General features: G+C 36.0%; 2 protein-coding genes across 5 annotated transcripts in view; both read right to left on the bottom strand.

Annotated features, from left to right (window-relative positions):
• Positions 1–5,425, bottom strand: part of LOC143450844 (cilia- and flagella-associated protein 46-like) — a 143,706-nt gene extending 138,281 nt beyond the window's left edge. For all 4 annotated transcript variants that reach the window (XM_076951574.1, XM_076951575.1, XM_076951576.1 and 1 more), the window contains exons 1-5: positions 5,285–5,425; positions 4,351–4,414; positions 3,759–3,886; positions 812–943; positions 466–695 (exon numbers count right to left, since the gene is read on the bottom strand). In XM_076951574.1, coding sequence (XP_076807689.1) covers positions 466–695; positions 812–943; positions 3,759–3,886; positions 4,351–4,402 — 542 coding nt within the window. In that variant the 5' untranslated portion in view covers positions 4,403–4,414; positions 5,285–5,425. The remainder of the gene's footprint in view (positions 1–465; positions 696–811; positions 944–3,758; positions 3,887–4,350; positions 4,415–5,284) is intronic.
• Positions 5,426–9,041: 3,616 nt separating this feature from the next.
• LOC143449815 (uncharacterized) lies at positions 9,042–9,807 on the bottom strand. The gene is made up of 3 exons (XM_076950143.1): positions 9,801–9,807; positions 9,610–9,744; positions 9,042–9,544 (listed from the first exon to the last, which is right to left on the bottom strand). The coding sequence occupies exons 1-3, from the start codon at positions 9,805–9,807 to the stop codon at positions 9,042–9,044; spliced, it is 645 nt and encodes a 214-aa protein (XP_076806258.1).
• Between the last annotated feature and the right edge of the window lie 12,999 nt (positions 9,808–22,806).

Below are 22,806 nucleotides of genomic sequence, written 5' to 3'. Positions count from 1 at the left end.
AAAATCTGAAATCAGGTGTTCATTTTTTTCGGTTGATTTGGTATGGAATGACCCAATTGTTATTTGCTTTGTTTCAGTATATACTGGTACACTCTATAAAAATGTAATTAGTGCTCTTGCTTCCAGTGATAATTTATTTTTGTTTAAGAATTGCAGCAGCATACCTGAAAAATGCAACTTGAAGTAGCATAACCTTAAGTTACAATGTATGCACAAGGTTTTACAGTAAAACCTCATATTAAGAGCAATGATCACCACCAAGCAAATATTTACTTTAACAGTCCAAGTTAACTGAGGACTGAAATGAAAAATACTTGAAGCCAGAAAAATCAGCTACAAAAAACTTCTCAACAAACTTCACAGACTTGTGTTTACTTGCAAATGTTACAAGCTACAAAGTTTAAGCAAACCACAAATAATAAAAAAAAAAAAAAATATTGCAATAATCACGATAACAGATCTTACATCATCAAAGTTGCCCTCCATTCATAAGCAGTATCATCGACATCATCAAGTGCTTTTACAATTTCTTGCAAACTTCTGTGCAAAATATGTCTATGTCCAGGTCGCAAAAATGGCCTTGCCATTTGATAATATAAAACAGAAGCATTGTATACCAAAAAATGGTATCTTGTTTTGTCCTTAGCAAAATTGACAGCCTTTAGCAAATACAAAACCGCTGTCGAAAATTTCTCCTATAAATTAAACATGTGTTAACAATCCTCATACAAAAGATAAACAAATCAATAGATATACGTTATAACAAAAGCATGAAGTGTTAACTGAAAGTTAAAAAGAAAAAAATTGCTACCTCTTCTTCGACTGATGAAGGTGCAAGTAATTGAGCTTGACAAAGATATGCTCTACATAAAAACTGATTATTCAAAGGGACTCCATTAAAATACATACGGAGACAGTCCTGGCTGATACTTTGTTTCATTATCTGATAAGAAGAATGAAGAATAAATTAAAAGAACAAATATCTTTCACATCTATACACCTATTTTTGATACAACTCAAGACCAAGTGTTTGTTATATTTGATTGGAAATTGTTTTCATTCATTAGATTAATTTAATTATTTTAAGCCACATAACTTCAATTTTCAAAAAGTATAACAAATGAAAAGTAAATTTATGTGATTTTTTAATAAATTTCTTCTTTTTCTAGTGACGTGCCCGATTTGAGCTTTGATAAACTTTTATAAAAGTAAACGTTGTATAGCTTTCGTATGTGCTAATTTTCATAATTAGCCCTTATTCTCATGAAATATTTGTGCAGATCTGATGGTATTAAAATACTATTAGTAAAATAAAAAACAAAATTTAGATTAGAAATCTGAAGGTTAACTTTATTTTTGATTCTTCTACACGACATTTTGCAAACATAAGCTTGCTAATTTTTGTGAAAGCTCGTGCAGAAAAATCAAAATCAAAGTTAATCTTCACAGTGCCAATCTACATTTTATTTTTTATTTTAAAATAAACTTGAGTTAGCACGGTTTAGCCACCATCAACTTTGTAGACAATGACTAATGACTAATGTCATTAGTGTTCTATTATGTGCGTTTTTGTGTATGTAACGTAAGCTGCAGTAGTAGTAATTACTACTCAACGGTCCACACTGTTTAATTAAGTGATAGCAATGACTACAGCTCAGAGTAGTTTAGATTCTGAAGGAGGTGACGATGATATCCCAAGGTTTGTAATTGAATTGACAAATGGATCACTGAAATTGGTCTCAGTAGACCTACTGGAACTTTAAGCTTGCCGTAGTTTCACAAACCAACCAGGAGTTTAACGAAGGAACAGTAAGACAGGAAGTGTCACATACGCTGCCAACATGTCAACATGATTTCCAAAAAACTGTGTATTAATCCTACCAAGTTTTCCCGTTCATTGAAGAACATATCTGCCTCTACAACGAACCGCCAGGCAAGGATACTATGCTTCAGTTTTTAAATGACGCAGGAAAAATCTGACAAGTAGAACTTCTTTCAACCTCCATCACACCTTACATGTGGAAAAATTGCTCAAGCTTTTTGTCAGACTGCGTTGACAAACTTTTACAGTGTGATGCAACTTGTAATCAAAGTGCAACAACCTCTCCACCGACTCTACTAAGCACAGTCACGGAGAAATTGATCACTCTTCTGTTGACGGACGTTGACGCTTGCAGAATTTACTCAAAAACTAAACTCAATGTGCACTTACTTGAGTTGTGTTTGTGATTGGCTCACGCTTTTAGCGCATCTTCACACAATAGAATTCCTCTTGCTTGATTAGTCATGAAGACAACAAGAAAGTATACATTCGAAACAGAGATAAACACATTGTAGTATCGTGCATTGCACATAGGCCGAGTTGTCGAAAAAAAAGTAATGATTTTAAATAATAGACAAATTCACTGAATTTTGTAATAAATATGGATGTTTTAAAGCACATTGGTGTGTAGTTTGGAAGGGAGAGAGCAAAACTTTCGTCGGTTACACTTACGGTAAAACACGTTTAGCGACCAAAGGAAAAATATCCCACGTTTGGAATTTGGTATTTTGTGCTATGCTTTTATTTGACATACAGTAAGCATGTAATATCAATCCTTAATATCACTTCAGGCTTTGTATAAAAACCTATCTATCGTGCATGTCCACATGATGGATCTAAGTAGTCTGGCTAGAAATAGAATCAGCCAGGAAGCATAAATTTTGTCTGAAACAAGCTAAGTCGCTTATTTAAAACACCAATCTTTCATTTTCAACACATTTCAAGTTATATATAGGCTTAAGAAAACTTTTACTTGACATAACTATTGAAACTCAGTACTCAAGTCACCAAAATATTTGCCTCAGTAATTTGCGTCAATTCTGAGTGGAAATAATAATCAAAATTGTTGAGTTGAGTTTTTCATGTAGATTTGAGTAACGACTTGCAGTTTAAGTTTCGGTTAGCACTTAAGTTAGGTTTTTGATCTCCACCCTAAAACCTTCTCCATTAGTAAATAACATAAAAACTTTTTTGAATTTACCAGCAAAAAAAGGAAAGTTCCACACCAAAGTTGAGACAGCCAATGCGAAACATGTGTTCGGTCTACAACCAAAATCCTGACAAAATACATCAGGTAAGAAGGTCATACCACATGTAGTGAGCTTATCTTTAGCGTCTGGTTTCTTCGTTCCTGTCAGCAAAATGTTAACCAGACAATTTTACATTGATTTAACATCTGTGTAGAACAGTGTGATATAACTTGCAATAAAGCATTGAGTCCTTTATATCTTTCTCATTTATTTCAAACCTTTCCGGCACAAACTGTGTATGAGTCGCTTTAGGAAACAGGGGATGACCTTTAGGACAAAGACAAAGTGCGGCATAGAAACTTGCAACCATACCAAATTTTTGTGTCAATAAAAGTAAAGCAAGACAGATGAAATAAAACTGGATGTGGAAAGTCAACCATTATGACCCAGAAGTGAAACAATCGTTATATAGTAATAAACTGGAATCCGTATCATTGGTAGTTCATCAACTACTTAGCATTGATCTACTATGTGAAACTTTGCTGTTGGAAAATAGGCTGGCGCCTGGAGATATTGGAATTGGTTTTTCGACTGGTATTGGGAACGCCTATTCTATGGTAGTATAACTTTAAACAATTCTTGTACACCCTGTGGTGTACAATACTCCTAGTTGAGAAATAATGTTTAAAACAATAAACAAAATAACCAAAGTTTAGCACAGTTGAATTGAAAGCTAACTTTCTTACGTTAAAAGCAACTTCAGCACATTGAACATACAAGTCCACTCCACAAGAATGGTACGGCTCATGTTTGGAATTGTTGTATGCTGCTTTCAATGCATTGTATGCTTGCACAATCAACCGAAGTCCTTTATCTATAAAAGTGACAATTGGCATAAAATATCCAACAAAGAAATGAATATTGTTGGTTCTAGGCAAGTTAGGGTGGGGATGACTTGCAACACATTATAGTAAAATTTTCGACTTCCTTAAAACGTCTTTTGTACTAAAATATTATTATTTTATACATGCAATGAGATTAAAAGTTAACACATATTTTAGTTAAACATGAAAAAGTGTTTAAAAAAACGGACACACGGTCGTCCTCTAACTATTTTTATTGTATACTTGCCAAAATTGTTGATGAAAATCATTACAATATGAATTATCAAAAATTAACACTGTTAAAAGAAGACACCAATTTGTCATTTTCTTGTTGTGTAATATTGTAAAGAAGGCACAGTACATGGCAAGAAAATAAAAAGAGATGCGCAGTTTGCGTGCTTCTAGTCACTGAGTAAATAAATTATTGCTATATAAGTATACAAACACACATTACCTTCATCATTTGTAGTTGCCAAATGTATTAACTGCCTAATGTATGCATCCATTATTCATATTACCTACAAAAAAACTATATTAATATTAAATATTCATAATTATGACCTACTTTAAAATATTATGGCAATCACAATGTAGCTTTAGAGTAAGATCCTGATTGAGTTTCCAACTTGAATTTAAGCAGTTTGTGTGAAATTATGTGGTAGATTATGCTTTTGAAATTACTGTACCTATACAATAGGTTTATTTTAATGAAATGTATATACTGTATCAGCAAAATCACAGGCGCTTTTCAGTGACTATTGAAGACTGATGCCTTGCCCGAAGTTAGCCTTAACTGAAATTAACTTTTTACTATGTACGACACACGCAATTCGTAAATAATAATCTCAAATATGCATAACCTAAAGATTCATAATATTTTTAGTGAGTCGTGAACTTTAGTAAAGCAACTTGTTTAACTTTTTTTGATAACAATTTAAGATGTTTTTTATAACATACTTGATTTACTGTAAGTACCAATAAACTTCCAAAAAAGTTGAATCTCAATTGTGAGATAGGCCTAATATGTTTTTTCATACACTGGCTATCCGACCCTAATACACTCTAATTCTAATAAACCAAAATTCGTAATTTTGCACTTAATGACCTGGACAGAACTTCTGCCTATGCAATTTATAATTGATTTAGAGATTGAATTAGTCAAACTGCGTACATATAGGGCTACTGTGTAATTGTGCAATACTCATGATGCGTCCCAGCGTTTTGAGGACCCGCACTTATCATTTTTCTTTGATGGGCACACACAAGATTTTGCTCAAAACGGTCATACTCTGCAATCCGGCAGTCTAAGTCCAGAGGTACCGGTACGGTACGAAAATCCCCAAATAACTTTTAAATCTAGAAGATCGCAACATCCTACTTTTGCTTACTTTTAATAAACCACAGATGTATTGGAATGAGTTGGTAGCACCAAAAAGAGTTCTCTGAGATAAAAAGCTTAAAAACCACTGTTTCAGCTAAGTAGGCTAAGCCTAAACTTTCCGGATCAAATTCTTATCTTTTAGCGATTTCAGCCTGTTGTCCTATTTAAATATTTCGTTGCTATAACGATCCAAAACCATTTTTATAGAAATCTAACGTTGGGTTTTTTTTGTGGTAGCAAATAAAACTTTGATGGAAACTTTAACAAATTGAAATTTCCGAAAAGGAAAAAAATGAAACCAATTATACGAGAAAATAGTACACTAAAAGTATCGATTAAATTTGAAATAAACAAACTGCATTACTTAATACAGGTATTAGCTAATGGTAAAATTCAAAAGAATATGGGGATGGTGAGGTTAATTGTTTTGGGATGCTTTAGTCGTTCTTTTAAAATTTCTTGTTTATTTTATTTTTGACTCCGTTGTTTATGATATCTATGATTGTTTGTTTAAGTCAGCACAACTTTCATAAAGTCCAAATACTTATATTCCAAAATATAGTCCTAATTACATCAAAAGCAATTTCATACCCATTTTAAAACCTGAATAGAGTTAATGACTTGAATCGCATGATAAATTACATACAGTAGAAGGAGCTTTCACAAAGCCTCAGTTTTTATATCGCTATATTCAGCCAATCAGAGAGAGACACTGTTATTTGCGTCATAAACATGTCCAAAGGTATTTCATAGTAACGACTAAAAATCTAACATATTCTACGTTACCGACATTCTTTACCACAAGTACCATCCAACTTCGTATACTCTGAGTATATGACGCCACCTAAAAACACTTTTATGCTGGGTCAAGTATGTCGGTTTAGGAATTAAATGTTTGAATGACATGGTTAACCAAGGACAATAGGCCTACAGCTTGCTTAATAATGCATTTTATCTAGCTGGAGAACACACAATAAATCACACGAACTGATATATGCAATAGAAAAAAATAACGGTAAAAACTCTTTGCTAATACTATGTTGTGTAGTGAAGGGTTTTTAAATATTTTGAAATTTTTTATGGCTTTTACTAGTAGGCCTACCATAACCAAAGTAAAATAAAAACAAAAAATCGCTTATACCATACATTTTTTATTCATAGAAAAAGAAGAAAACAAAACAATATACCCATACTTTATACCTAACACATAAAAGAAAAAAGAAAAACACACAATCACAGAATGTGAGTTAGATTATTTTGTTAAAGAAGTATAGAAATGAAAGGTGATACGAGCGCGCTTTTCATATTTTGTAATCTTAACAAGACAACTTCTTGAAAAATGCGTAATGTTGACGTAAATTAGGGTATAACGATTCATTGGGATTATCATCGGTATGCCGGTCCGCTTGTGTTACCACTAAGTCATCTCTGTTTACTGGAGCATCGCCTAGAGGTACATTTTCTTCCACTGCTGACTGACGGATTTGATGGACACGAGCGATGATAGGTGATAGGTCTTGCAAAGTCGGCTAAGTCTAAGTCGACTTACATGGCCACTGTAAAACTTAATTACCCAAATGGTTAAGACAAAGGCCCAAAACATTGCCATGAATAGTAGAAAAAGCAATGTACCGCCTAAAACAGGATTTGTAATAGAAGATAAAACACTCAAAAACATATTGGAGAAGGTATTTTTTATTGTGTGTCTAACGCTAAAGAAGTCATAATCTCTAGTTTGATCTCCCTTATACACCACAATTCGTAATACGGTTGCCGATACTGGGTGACATTGAATTTCAACAATAAGATCGCCTATGGTGACCGCTGCTTTTTTCTGTCCGCTAATTGCGGTTAAAGTTTCCCCGGGATATTGACGCGCAACAAGTAAGTAAAGAGATGATACGAGTGTTTCAACCTGATATTCTAAGTAATGTATATCTTCAAGTAGAGTAGATAAACTTACATCTTCAGCCGTATTATCATTGCTTTCCATCATAAATCATGCAAGGGCACCGGCTTCCGAACTTGAAGAACGACTTTTTACTTGTTAGATTGTTTTATGCCGTCGAAGGTTTGTAAAACCCTCAAATCTGCGAGCTCCGAATAATTTTGCGGAACTAAGATCAATCCTGTAGGCGTGCAAATAGCCTTTGGACTGTAATATTGAAATGTCGTTTCTGCACACTTTGCGCGATGATGAATACTGATCCCAAGAACTTTGATTTGCACTCTGCATAGATGTTCGTTGTGATAATGTAATAACAAATTATGGACTCCCTGCGGAATAATTTGAGGACATTGGAACATTTGTTTAAATTTCCATATAAGTTTTCCAAATCCTACAATACAGGAACCCGTAGACACCCGTCACTTCGATAAGGTATCTATATTTGACATAAATTTTTGCGTTACCGGACCATACTCCAAAATGGATTTGTTTAGGATTCTATTAATTGATTGTTTGAGTAATGGTGGTAGAAGGTCAGCTGTAGATGCTTTTAACTTCATTCCTAGTTTCCCAAGTGAACTCGTTCTGCTGCTTCAACTCGCCGACATTGGGTGCTTGAAGGGTGACTAGGCTAGTATCGATCGATCGGATCGACAATATCGATAAGGCGATGACTAGGATTATAAACTGTTGCTTTGCCGTGGTGAAATGCCGCATGCTTCTTATGCAAACATGGTTCCGGCGGAGGTCTAAAATATTTTCCCTTTTTGTAATGTGGTTGACACAGGTTAAAGGTTTGTAAGCAACTGTTGGTGGGGAGACCACAACTATGCAAATCAAGTACAAGACAAGTGGCACGTACATGCTTAGTCTTGAAAACGCTTGAGCAAATGAACGTGACGTCCGCTTTTGAAGGTTCTTATAGGTGGAATGTCGTTCAGAGCGCCCCATTCTATTGTGGGGATGGCGATGTGGATTGCAGAAACCATTTCATCACCATTTCACATCCAAATAGAGCATAGGTGTCAAACTCCCGGCCCGCGGGCCACATCCGGCCCGCTTTACAATAAAACTTGGCCCGCAATGCTATTTTATACATTGAACTATTTCCGGCCCGCGAGATCATTGTGCAGTATAACTTACTTTTTTCAAGCAAAAACAAGATTATAACAAATCGCACTATACAGCAGCACAACAGTTGCCTCATCATACGATAGAATAAATCGATTTATTCCCAGCCAAAACCGTCAAAAAAAACAAAACTTTGGTGCTCTTTTGTTGACTGTTCCAATTCATATACTCGTGTCACGAAACGTTCAATCAAGTTTTATCCTTACGGCCCGCGGCGTTAAATAAGTTTTGAGTTTTGGAACCTGGTGCGATTGAGTTTGACACCCCTGAAATAGAGCGTTCACTTCAATTGAATAATGAGTAAGCCAGAAGGGCAAAACAGACCAAAAACTGCAACGAAGAGAATGAAGAAAACTAGCCATACGATTTTTACCAAGCCTAAGTTTTTATATCGAAACATACCAGCCAATCAGCGAAATACACGCTATTTCATTACTACGTATAGATATGTCATTTTACGTCACCGAGCTTTTCACCCAAGTACCATCAAACTTTATACACTGTGAAACGCAATGCTACTTGAAACACTCCAACTATAGGTCAACAGTATGTCGGTTTAGCGATACAATGTTTGAATAACATGATTAACCAAGAATAATACACCTGTTTAAATATTCAATTACATCTAACTGGAGAACACACAATCGTTTATTAAAATGCCAATTATATAATTTATTACAATTTACTACCACGACCGCCCCACTATTTTCTCTTCTTCAATTGCCTCAGCAATTTCAATGGGAGTTACGGGATGCCCACTCCAATCAGCGTCATGCACCACTTCATCAACTAAATCTGCCTCTTTCATTGGCGGATTAGCTACGTGAACAGACTCAAAAATTAGCAAATGAGCTACTTTTAAACGGTCTACGGAGACATTAGGAAGTTTTCCTAAGGTTGCTAATGTAAAATACTTGTCATATTTGGCCAAGACCTTATAAGATCCTGCATGTGGAGGAGATAAGCTAGATCTAGAGGCATCAAAGCGAACGATCACATGCGTACAGTCTGCAAGATTTTTATCTATGTACACCGGCGGGGTTGCATGGTGTACAGGAGGCGTACACCGCAAGGTGGCCATAAACGCCGTTAAGCTGTTTACATATTGGGAAGATGAAGGCGTATCTTCATCCAGTGCTTCGAAAAACTGACCAGGGACTTGTAAGGTAGATCCATATACACGTTCATCTGGGAACAGTTAACGTGCTCTTCGAGCGATTTCCGTAAACCTAAAAGAACAATTCCTAAGTTACCTGTCCAGGTTTTCGGAAATTCACAAGTTCTCAGTGCACCTTTCAACCTTTCAAGGGTGCGGTCCAAAAATCCAAGACATGAAGGCCGAAAAGGCAAGGAATGAACCAGGTTAATTCCGAGTGTCTTGCATAAGTCTGAAAAAAGATTACTCATAAACACTTGACCTCGATAGGTATGAAGTTTTTCAGACACTCCATAGCGTCCAACAATGTGCAGCAGAAAATGTCTGGCAATGGTAGTTGCAGTGGCATCTGGTATAGGAATAGCTTCAACCAATTTCGTAAACTTGTCAGCAAATGTTAAAATGTAACGAAAATTGTCACTTTAAAACAGCAACCCAACAATATCTTCCAAAATAAACCGAAATCGTTCCGTAGGTTCACTGTGAGGCTGCAAGGGTGTTTTGTTGTGACTGCTAACCTTGCTATGTTGACATGGCAGGCACGTACGACACAGCTTTTTGATTTAGGTGTAGGGAGACCGGGGTTAGTTGGAAAAAATTTTAGGAAAATTTAAACCACCAAAATTCAGAATGATCTTCGAAACCTTTATCAGGTCTGGCATAATGACTTCGATCATCTACAACTTATTACAAAAGACTGACCAGAAATTGTTACAGGTTTACGCACAAACTTTAATTTTTCAGACCTCAGTCACGTGTTTCAACTAACCCCGAAGCCGGGGCTTGTTGGAAAACCACACGGGGTTAGTTGAACATACATCGATTTGTTATATACAGTATTTAAAAGTGTCTGTTCTTTGAATGTCAATCAATCTATTGTGGATTTTAGCCCGACTAGTCAACAGGGAAGACAAATTTCTGCTGACAGCGTTTCGTTGATCCGCGTAGATCCACGTTGAGTTTTGCGTTTATACTCGCGCATACTTTCAATTATAAAGTGTAGCTATTTATCGATCTGTATCAAATAACAAGTTCCAACTTAACTGTACGAGGCTGTATAAGTAAAAAATATGAATTCCATCAAGCATTAATAAAAGAAATTTTTACTCAAATGATTTTACATATTCCAACTAACCCCATTCAAATTTCTCCAACTAACCCCGTATACACATGGGAGAGAAAACTTACTTTTTATGTAGCCACTAAACCAGGTAATTTAATTGCCTCTGCCTTTTCTGGTACCATGGCATCTACGGTCAATATAGACTAATGAACTTTCACTTATCTCTCTAGAGCACTATGTTACACTATATTAACCAACAAACTCGAATTTTAGTTCAAAGTGTAAAAAACAGAAAAACGTGTACCACTCTTATGCTTCTGCTCTGAGACCAATAAAATTAATATGGCGAATAGTTAACATAGTTGTCAATCACTAAGGGGCAGTAAAGATTTACAAAGATGTTCGGGGAGTACTAAAACAGCGATGTTTCAACTAACCCCGCTTTCCAACTAGCCCCGGTCTCCCCTACCTACCACTCCATACAAAGCGTTCGTCAATCTGCTTGAGAGTGTTCTTATATCCACTGTGTGATAGCGAGTGGATATTGTGAAAGTTGACGTCAGGATAAGTGGTCGGCACAATCGGTCTAAACCTTTTTTGTGATGCACCACCAAGAATGGTTAGGGCCGAATCTGGAAATGTACGACGTTCCAATCGCAGGCCAGTATGGTCTGTGAGCAGCAAAGTTGCCGATGAATCAGCCATTTGATCTTGTGCAAGTTGTTTATAGTCAAGAGTGTAATCCTGCAACTGAAAAGCATTTATTTCTAAACGGGACAAGCTGCCCGCAATAATACTACTGAGTCCATTTTGGTATATAGCTTGTCTATAAACTGTAATAAGGAACTGAACTGACGTGGTGTCTTGGGTACATGGATATGTCAGCCTTTTGGATGGCATGGGTTAATGGACGATGGTCGGTCACCAAGGTAAGCATCCGACCAATCAAAATATCCGCAAAGTGCCGTCTGACCAAAAATAAGGCATTGAGTTCTCTATGATAGCCTATTAAACACAGGCGATAACGCAGGTTTGTTTTTAGAATAATGAAAATTATATTTAGTACCGAAAATCGGTGGAAAAGATGCCATAAACGAACAATATATGAATATAAAGAACACCAATTATTTATCTAAATTATTACAATTCACTATTACAATCGCCATAAATGTGCATTTGCATACAATTATAAATAAATATTATTTCATAAAATCTATGCTAGAGATATTTATTGATTTTGGTTGACCTTCAAGTCGTCAATGGTAATAAAATTCAATGCACCAATGATATTATACACACAAGATTGGACACTGCTGATTTTTTCCTTTTGTTTCTCTCTCCTTTGTCATGCAACACAGTATAATGAGTATATTGTCTGCTGAATGTCGAGTTGTTTCCTGGTCACACTTGACTTAGATTTCAAAAGAAAATAGCTTTATTTTAATTTGGTTTGGCCCTCAAATGCAAGGATAACTAATAATCATATTTCGTAATGCTGCAGAAAATGTCTGGATAGAAAATGACCAATACGACGATATTGATCAACTCATGTTAGAAATAGATTTACCTAAGGCACTTAATAAAACCAGTAATTTCTTATGCGAATATTGTGCCAAATTTTACAAACCTCAAAAGGACTCGTGCTACATATCTCATTTTTGTATTTAAGCAAGTAAAAATAAGAAATAAATCACGTATTTGTTAATAAAGGGACAATTAAAGTGAAAACATGCGTTTTCTTTCGTTGCAGAGATTCAAAATCAGAAAACAAAAGCCATTAAAAATAATTTATACAATGAATGAACTTTGTAGGCTTGAATGTAAAAATGCAAAAGAAAATTTCTGAACACAGAATATAAGCAAGAAATTCAAATTTCATCAACAAGTAAGCGAAAAATGAAAAACAACTCTGGCCAACTGGCCTCTGATCGGTCCAACAGACTTTTTCAAAGCATTATGTAAAAGTCCAACAAAATCATGTTAGTAAACGTCACCAAATTCGAAAGAAAATATTAATAACAACAACAAATAAATGATTAAATATCATCAATTTCAACACTACTTTCGAACTTGTGCTTAAGTCCACGGTTAAAATTTAACGCATGCATTCTTTGACTGAAATCTGCTATGTTAGGGTTTATACTGCAGCCACCACTTTCACGAATATTACCAAAAGATACTTCTATTACATTTTTAGAAGCGCTTTAGCTTATGCGGCAAAACACTATTTATTACACTGTAGATGTACTGAAGTCACTGCAAATTTACGTATGCCGTACTGTTTGTTTTCTATACACCAATATATCACATGACAAAATGGATTATTCATTCGACATACGATTAGCCTTACAACGATTATTATTTTAAAACTATGGAACTATTAACGTTATCTCATCATTAAGGGACTGTAGGCCCATCCGAAGGCCTATCTTAAACAATGCAAAGTAACATTTTTCAATTTGAATTTGCTATTAAACATGCCCGGTCACCAAGCTGAGTTTTTGTATCAACCAAGATGTAGGATAAAAGGACTTAATGTAGTATTTTGAGCAAATCTGGAATTCTCGCACGAAATGCTTAAACTTTTAAAAACTTTTTTCGCTACTTTTTTTCCTAAAAAGCAGCCAAAAATCCTTAATTTTGAAGACCTTTTGCAGAGAAAATGTTAACGTTTGCCTGGACCTACACTCAGTAAACGCCATAACAACAACAAACCATCATAAATTAAAGTCACATGCGCACTGGACCGCAACCATTTATACTTTTTTATAGTTACGTCTTGCACGCCAACTTCGTCACAATTGCCGTGCTGCCTTTTCAAAACTGCTTAAAATAGTATTAAATGCCCTTAACGAATGGGATGTACAGATTTGCTAACTTGTTGGGGTTGTGAACTGTTGTTGATTATTGCTTGATCGATTGTTCGCTATTCTGACTACATTGATAGCGCATTCATTAACCCCCTTATAGCCAGTTAAGCATCACAGTACCAGAACCAAAAAAATTTCTTGAATAATTATTTATTATATCACTGGTCAACACGATTTTTTGCGCCAAGGATTTGACAACGATTTTAGGCTAATTTGGGGTCGCTGATTTCGAAAATGACAATCATTTTTCTCAATTGGCTCTAGTTTTTGAGATATTTAGATTTTTCACTTTTGGAAATTCCACTCATGTCACACATAACGCAATACTAGGTTTCAGGTCTCAGCCAACTGTAATACACTTGGACAATAGTCAGTAATATAGTCAAATGCTTAAATATCACAATACTAAATCAATCAGTGCGTAATAAGTCTGTTTTTATATATAATTGATGGTGAATCGCTTTTTGTATGACCTTATTTTATGGCGGACGTCAGTACAATCGTGCTGAAAACACCAACATTAGTCTGCCAGCAAGTTTTTCTCCCATCTGCCCTGGTATCATTCTTCCATCACCTTTATGTCCTGATGAAATCTCTCCCCTTGTTCTTCAGTAAAATTACCCAATTTGTCAGGAAATTTTTCCAAATGGCTGTGGAGATAGTGCACTTAAATGCTCATATTTGCCCCTACCTGTTGGTAGGTCTCGAGCATATTTTCTACCAGCTCTGCATAGTTTTCTGCCTTGTGGTTTCCAAAAAAGTTCTTCACCACAGACACAAAACAAGACCAAGCTTGGAATTCCACATTGTTCATGCTTGTTCCAAATTTGAGTCATTGATTAATTTGCGAATTTGAGGCCCATCAAAAAGGCCTGCTTTCAAATTTTCGGTTGTCAGTTTTGGAAAACATCTACAAAAACATTTAAAACAATCACCATCTTTATATAAAGCCTTTACAAATTGTTTCATGAGCCCCAGCCTGACATAGAGAGGTGGTAAAATGATCTTCTTTCTTTGAAACAAAGGTTCTTTAATCACATTTGCTTTGCCTACTTCCACATTATCTCTTGTGAACCATACCTTTTTTACCCTGTGCTGGGTCTTTGCCCTGCTGTCCCACAAGCACATAAAGCAGGGATACTTAGTGTATCCACTTTGCTGTCCAAGCAAAAAGTTCACCATCTTTAAGTCAACACAAATTGACCACTGGTGCTCGGCATAGCAGATCTTCCGTAAAACTAATTTCACATTTTCATACTCTTCTTTCAGTTTTGTTGAATGAGCAATTGGCAGAGATGAATAGCAGTTGCCATTATGCAACAGAATGCATTTTAAACTTCTGGTAGAGCTGTCTATAAACAATCGCCAGTGTTCTTGTTTGTAGTCTAGGACTTTCATTTTGAGGAGAAATCCAGTTATATCATTTCAATATTCAAGGTCTGCATCTTGACTGAAGAAGGAAAGAGTTCCTCTTCTCCAGTCCGGTAAGCTGTTATCTTTGCATCCGCCTTTAGACAGTTCTTCTCCTTCAGTCTGGAAGCTAAAACCTCAGATGCTTCTTTTGATAAGTTAAAGTCTCTGATAAGATCATTAAGCTCCTTTTGTGTGAACTGTTCGGGAGTGAAAGAGCTTTCTTCGTAAATGTTTCATTTCATGCTTTTCCTCAATATCTGTTTCTTGCAAATCTGGTACTGATGTAAACGCAGGTAAGGGAATGCTTTTGCAGTGCTCAACCGGTCGCCTTACTAACTAGTTTTAAGAAGAGTAACGTTTTATTCACCTGCAACTCGAAAGAAGCAAACTTGATCAAGGTCAGCGATTCTTTCCTTCAGTGCATTAAATATTTCAAGAAATCATGAGAAATTAACGCATTTTTATCGACAAATAAGGCAGGTCTATTTAATGAGAATAACAATTGAGTCTATTCTGAGGTTTCAACCTAAACACAAACGATGACGTGATAGCTAAAACACTGTCACTAATGCCAGAAATAGTGAAAAATGCTGAAATAAAGAAAATAACTATATCTCGAAAACTAGAACCAATTCAGCAAAACCAATGCCAAATTCGGAATCAGCGACCTCAAATTACCCTAAATCCGTTGAAACATCGCTGGCACCTAAAAAAAAATTTTTTTTGTTGCGCAGTGATTGATTCTCAACGAAACGGTTATTAATTTCATAGCACGGAATAAAGCTCCATTCGAAAGACTGAAAATAACAGACTGTCCATATCAGAACTAACGCGTTAAGCGCTGTAGTACGAATGACGTAATTCGGAAGAAATCAAAACCGGGTCTTGTATACCAAACAGGACCAAAATATAGTACAGCGCTTGTTGTTAAATACAGGAAATAGAACACAAATAACGTTATAAATAATTTAATCAGATCTGCTCGAGAATTCCATAGGAATACGGGATAATTATGACAATTTGCATACAGACACGATTAACATGTCCATAAAATAACCGCACGCAACTGCTAAATTAATTTTTCGTTCTTTGCCAACGAAGTGTTGGTATAGCTAGCGTGCCGGACGTTCTACCGCAGACTAGTAATGGTAGAAACTACAATTAATTATTCACGAGCGGGAAGTTGAGCACTGAAAAAAGATTTTGGAAAGGCCGACAATCCTCAGTGTCAAAGAAGCAAAACATTTATTGAAAAACGAAGATTTATATTAAATATTGCAGAATGTAGAGTTCCCTATAGCCTAGTGGCCTAGCTGGTCGGGATCGCAAAAATGAAAGCTAGCAAGTTTGACATCACCTACAAAACACGATCTGATGTCGTCGAACTGTCAACAGAATCGGAAAAAGTTACCGCACTAACTAATGTGGCTATGTGAAACTATATATGAATCTGATACAATAGGTATAGTAATCGCATGGATTCTAGTGCCGTTTCTCAGTGAAGAAATTGTCGCGGTGTCGGAAAAAAACTGAGGTGAATTGTTAGATAACTTGATAAGTTTAAATTTGGCACCGGCATGCGTATTGTTAAAATGAATAAATCTGACCTTGAAGAAAAACCAATACCAACTTACATGTAAATATTTATGTTACCTTCCAGGGTCAACAAATAACGTGAAAATTCTGTGGAGAGATTGGTCACAAGCAAGCTGCTTTTCCCAAGAAAAAAAATTTCCTGTCGTTTCCGCTGTCTAGCCCAGAAAATGTAAGCCAACAACCCAAAAAGAAAATCACGAGTTTCCGCAAAAAGAAATTTAATGTTACTTGTCCCAAGTGCCATGCTGAGAGCTGGACTTATTGTTTGAAGGGAGTCATTCATTTCGTTGTTGGACGAGAAAGATTGAGTAATTGGTCATAATTCCTAGTTGTGAATAAGTTAGTTGCATGATAAGTTAGTTGCCAGTAAACTTCTTTTGATGTTTATGTCTGTTAACCACGTAATTGAGACGTAGTTTTAGTAATACACTAGTATTGCCGTTTATTATTTCTATTGTGTGCGGGCTCACAGAGTCACAGGGTAGTGATCATTTCCTTACATTGGCTTTGTTTGTACTTTCAGATTATTATAAGTAATAGTACCCTGGGTTCTGTACTAATACAAACCACACACATCCACGCTCACATATCTGTAGCTGTTCTGTCTGTTTGAGTTATAACTTCTTTCTCGCCGTTCAATATAAAGAGTTTCAAGAACTTCATGGGCATTTCTTATATCCAGGGTAGGGTGGAATTCAAGCCTTGTTGGCCTGAAGGGCACCCCTTAGGTGGTCACTGTATGTATAAATTTGCGGGTCTTTGTCCTTTTGGAATTGAAATAGAATATGAATTTGATATTGACGTTGGAGTTAAAAATTAATAGGAGTGTTTTAATCACTATATGCTGGCTTTCTTGAAAATTGCCTCATTAATGTTTGCGGACTGCAACGTCCAATCAAAAGAAAATCTATTTTTCAATTTTTGAAAAGCAAAAAGTACAAAGTTATATTATTGCAAAAAACACATAGCTCAGTCGATGATAAAAAGCTCTGGAAATTTAGAATGGATCAGCGATTTTTTGGCGCATCGCATGGCTGCAATAACTCTAGAAAAGTGTGTATAATTAAAGTTTTCCAAAGATCTTTCATGTTCGTGCGTAGAAATTGTATCAGATAACCTCAGAAGATAACAAATTTTAAAAGTAGATATTAACGATATCTTAATAACGTTTGTTAATGTGTACTGTACAAGTAACGATGTACCTGAGTTTTATGAGGAATCGTTCACACAATTAAATGATATATGTCTAACCAACTGCGTAATAGGCGGTGATTTTAATCTAGTTTGAAACGATACATTAGACCAGGGTAAGTTAGTTAGTTTTATGAGGTATCATTCACACAATTAAATGATATATGTCTAACCAACTGCGTAATAGGCGGTGATTTTAATCTAGTTTTAAACGATACATTAGACCAGGGTTGCCCAAGCTTTTTTCATTGAGGACCATGTGCTAAAACGTTAACCAGTGTCCGGGTCACTCATAATGTGAGAAAATCGCTGTTTTGCCTACAACGCAATAAATATCGTAAAGATCACGAACAAAGGCATTGGCGTCAAACTTCATTTTCATTTTCATTTCATTTCATTTTTACAAGACCGTGAAATTAAGGAAAAAAGAGCTAGTTAACCTTGAAGAAGTCAATGCCACAGATGGAATCGATTTACATACTTTGTCCGATACTTTAAAATTCTTAATTCGTGGTGTTACAATTCAATACAGTGTTTGCAAAAAGAAACGTCTGACACAAGCTTAAACGCGCCTGCAAACAGAATTAAAGATTCTCGATGAAGACTTACTCAAACCAAACTGTATTGATGCTAAGAAAGTTCGAAGTAAACTCAAAGGGTCTAAATTCGGGAAAAATAAGAAATACTTTTCAAATCTGAAAAAGCGTCATGCAGACAAAAATAGGATAACACTGTTGGAAGCATTTTAACCGACCAAAGTCTTTTATTACATAGCTTAAGGAAATTTTACGCGTTGTTATACAGTTGCCCTGCCAACATTGCAAAACATAATCAGATAAATTCGGTCTTATCCAAACTTCATATTCCCAAGGTTGATGGAAATAGCGCATACGAAGCAAATACCAACATATCAGAACCTGAATGTATAGCTGTAATTAGAAGTATAGCTAACAACAAATCCACAGGTCTCGATGGCATTGGCATTTAGAGTTGTACAAAGCATTTTGGCTAGATATAAATTCGCTTTTTATGGCGTCAACCGTCACTAGATCAACCTAATGCCAGTGGGGTAATGTCTAACTCACATCGAGAAGGTATAATAATTAATAACTCTTATGTTTCTAGGTTGATTCGACCCATGAACGATTGAACTCCGGGCGGTTCAACCTAGGTTAACGGAAACGTCTATGCAGTTCTGTATCAGTCGCGGATGCCGCTTTTACTAATTCACCAATACCACGTCTTGTGTTGAAATGAAAACAAGTTTATGAATCGTGTTGTAATGAGTAGGCCTGCGTAACGAAAAATAGTATAAGTCGCCTGTCTTCAGTCAATTTATTATTTTGAAAATAAACGAATAAACTTTCCCATAGCAGAGAGAAGGATTCTGGGTGCAATAATTCTGCTTATTTCGTTGTGGCTAGTCTGCACAAGCTAAGTTATGCTTTACTATGATGAACTATGTCCACAAAACTTTTTAAAGAAAGTGGTTTGAAGTTGGAATAAATTGCCAGAAAATACCTATAAAAACTAGCAATTGATATCTGTAGCAGTAAATGCGAAACAAGAGCTGTTTATAACTTAATGATCACAAAAACATTGCAAGCATACGACTGTTATTGCAATTACGATTGCTAAGGTTGCCTAATCCTATTTTTACTATATACCATATCAGGTTTGTGATTGTGTTTTTACGACATAATTAAGCGTCACAATATCAAGTCAATATGATCTGCAATCGCTTTTTTACGAAACATCTATATTCAAAACAACAATCACTACAAAAATAAACATTTAAAACTAAATTGATACGAGCACAACAGAAAAGATCAGGAAGTCCACTAAATAATCGTAAACATTGTTTACGATTAAGACATTGTTCTTAAAGGGAAATTTTCCGTATGGGGGCCGGCCCTTAACAGAAAAGTTGCCTAAAGACCTCAGCCGTAATATAGCAATATAATACACACATACCACTGGCTACAAGTCACAAAAATACTCTGTTCGTCAGTCAGTTCACGGGTTGAATCGTCCGTGGGTTAAAATGTCCATGGGTTGAATCCTCCAGGTTGAATCGTCCGTGGGTTGAATCATCCGACCGCAATTTAACTGAAAACCTTGCGATTTGTGGTGCCGTGCGACAAGAAAACCCGTTATTGTTCATATTTTGCATCGAAGGGTCTTCGACTAATTTTTCAACTGTTAACATGATGTTGCAAAAATTTGCCGAAATCTATGGCTGTAAGGTTTTACTTTGGGTCTTCGAGAAATACTGCAAGTAAACCATTCGCCCAACAAAGTATTGGCCCACTGATTCTAATACCTATTTGGAAATTACTGTTCCAATAGTTAGAGCAAACAATCACAAACTGTTTACTAGGAATTTTTAGGACAGTTTAAACAAATGTCTAGCGTACTAAAGCGTTCTTTTGTAGGGGCTTCAGACTGATATGTAAAATTACTATTGTTAAATCACTGGTAATTCAAACTTTAACTTACAAAGCAAGTGTACTTCCAATTAAGCTTCAGGCGGCCTTTACCGGTGTATCTGGGGCTTCAAAGGTGAGTGCATCAAACGCGAAACTTAGTGCACTAGTTACGTTGAAGGCAATCCTTTTTCAAAGAATCGTAGCTTTCATATCTCCTACTATCCACAGTTAACATGGAAACAAAGTTGCCAAAAACTTTTTTGCCACTACTCTCTTTGAGGCCTCGTGAAGGTATTAAAAAATACTATCAGCTAATCGACACAAATGATGATTAATAAATTATAATTATATAATTATTTAAGTTCTGACAAGCCTATGATTGACTATAGCATTATACCGAACTATTTCTTGAATACCAAAAACTGATAAAAATAATATTAAAACTGTACTACATACGTTTATTCAATGTTCATTAACGACATTGTGCTGGGAAAATATTTTAAACAATTAATGGTTCTGAAGTGATTGCACTCACGAACGGGCGTATTATAATGGAGTAGGATTAACGAACAATCGATCAAGCAATAAGTAGTTACAACCAAAAGAGCCTTGTAAGAACACTGCTTACTTGGAACATGAGAATGTGTGTTTATAAATAAAGTTGTTGTTTTATTCGAACACTAAATAGACTTTTTCCACCAACCACTGAGGTTTAACGACAATATCTTAAAGCAGGAGTGTGCAACCTTTTGTACAAGAGCGCCAGATGCCAACAACTGGTTGAAACCGCGGGCCACACCTTTAATTAACATACACGTAGTTAAAAGCACAAAATCAATAACAGTTTCTTTCGTTATTGGTCTTGTGACTTTATTAGGGGTTATCTCCTTGCAGAAATATAAGTTAAGACGCAGGAATTTCTAAAGAAAACTGCAATTTACTTATTTATTTAACAGCGTCTGCATTTTCCTTGAAATGCTAACTGCTCAGCAATTGACATCTTTGTGAATTGCGTTCTTGCTTTGCACAAGCTAGCCGTTAGGCCCTAATCGTCTGTCTGTGACGCAACAATACCCTAACGGTTAGGGTATTGTTGCGTCACACACATTCAGCCAAGGTTTGATTCAGCACTGCAAGGGGATTGGAATTGATTGCACATAGCAGACTAAACTAAATTAAAACTCGTTTCGCGGGCCGCACACCGTGCAAAATTGTCACTTCTCCGCGGGCCGCATATTTTTCCTTTGCGGGCCGCATTTGGCCCGCGGGCCGCGGGTTGCACACCCCTGTCTTAAAGCATTAAGATGTTATTATAAAAGCCTAAGAGTGCCTATTCTTCAAAGTTTTGGCCAATTTCCGGTCAAAGTGGTCATGTGATTAATCTGAAAGAGATTGATTAAATTATTGAATTATTTACGCTCAGTGCAAACATCCTACGCGTTAATATTAAACGTGATTTGATTAAGAACGGAGAGTAGCCTAGACTGAAGTTGTAATGTTTTGTGAATGTGTACTGCGCTACTAGACAAATAACAGTTCCACCCATCAATGTTACATGCCGGCTTCTGTCATTCCAGAAGCTGAGTGACATAGATGGTGAAGTTGATGCTATTTCTCGATACTGACAAATCTCATCTTAAGATGTAAATACTTGCTGGTTACTAGTTATCCCAGGAATGACTTGCATACATTCAGATAAACACAAGTTAATTTCCGGTTGTTTTATTAGTTCGATCGTTTGAGCTAAATAGTTCGACATGTTAAAATGGTCAAAACGAACACTACATCCTGTGCTAACTTATTCAAAACTAGGTGTGTCTGAGACGGAGATAAGATACTTCTTTAATATCTCAGAGAAGAAAACGTTTAGCAAGAGACTTGTATAACACAATCTGCTTGAGGGTAATTACTAATTAGTTATGTAAGCAATAACTGTGACCACTGGCCAATGTTTGGATAGCGAGTAGACTTACGAATAGAGTTACGTATACGCTCTGTGTTTAGGCCAATATATACCAAAATCGTCAAGGTAGCCCCAACGTTTTCACTCACAGCTCCGTAGTGCGGTTATAAACAAAGTTGTCGGTTTAGCTAAATACTGAAGAGAAATTTTTCCATCTACCAATGAAATTTGAAGACAATATGTCAAAGTGGACGGCAATTACGAAAAGAAATTGATCTTAAAAGGTCCTTGCGCTAAACTGTGCCGAAAAGTTTGGTAGTGTAAACCAACCTTAACGCGCTACTTATAAGATCTCCCCTTGTAATTGCACAGGCAAACTTGTTCAAAGATGTAACGAAAAGTGGCTATAACGTAGGTCTAAGTATACCATTGGATGCGGCGCATGTAATAGATGCGACTATAAAACGTTAAACTATTTATCAACTAGTAAATAAGAAATAAAATATGAGTCATATGATGAATTCAACGTCCATTTAGTGACAGTGGCAATAGTGTTGTCATACCTATGCTCCATAAGCTAACAATGCCATGAGCATACACGCATTTTGCATGTTTCCTGAAACAGTACCTCGTGCATGGTTTTAATAAAGTTGAAACACCACTTAAATCAGTTTGTATTCGCTAAACCGCTCATCTTTTGCTTCAAACGGTTCAGGTGTGGTTTTGTGCAATTGCTATTTTGTAACAAGCACAAAAGCCATATTGACGTCACAATACAGTATATTTTGTTAAATCAGTGGAATCATCACTAAGCAGAATACAAGCCCCA

This window comes from Clavelina lepadiformis, chromosome 3, assembly GCF_947623445.1.
Source record: "Clavelina lepadiformis chromosome 3, kaClaLepa1.1, whole genome shotgun sequence".
Taxonomy (NCBI): Eukaryota; Metazoa; Chordata; class Ascidiacea; order Aplousobranchia; family Clavelinidae; genus Clavelina; species Clavelina lepadiformis.
Note: the sequence above shows the minus strand (reverse complement) of the source record. Positions and strands in the feature narration are given on the sequence as shown.

Bases quoted from the DNA above. Each gene is read 5' to 3' on its own strand.
- LOC143449815 (XM_076950143.1), bottom strand. The intron at 9,545-9,609 runs GTAACTTAGGAA...AACTGTTCCCAG, and splicing joins ATTTCCGAAAACCTGGACAG to ATGAACGTGTATATGGATCT.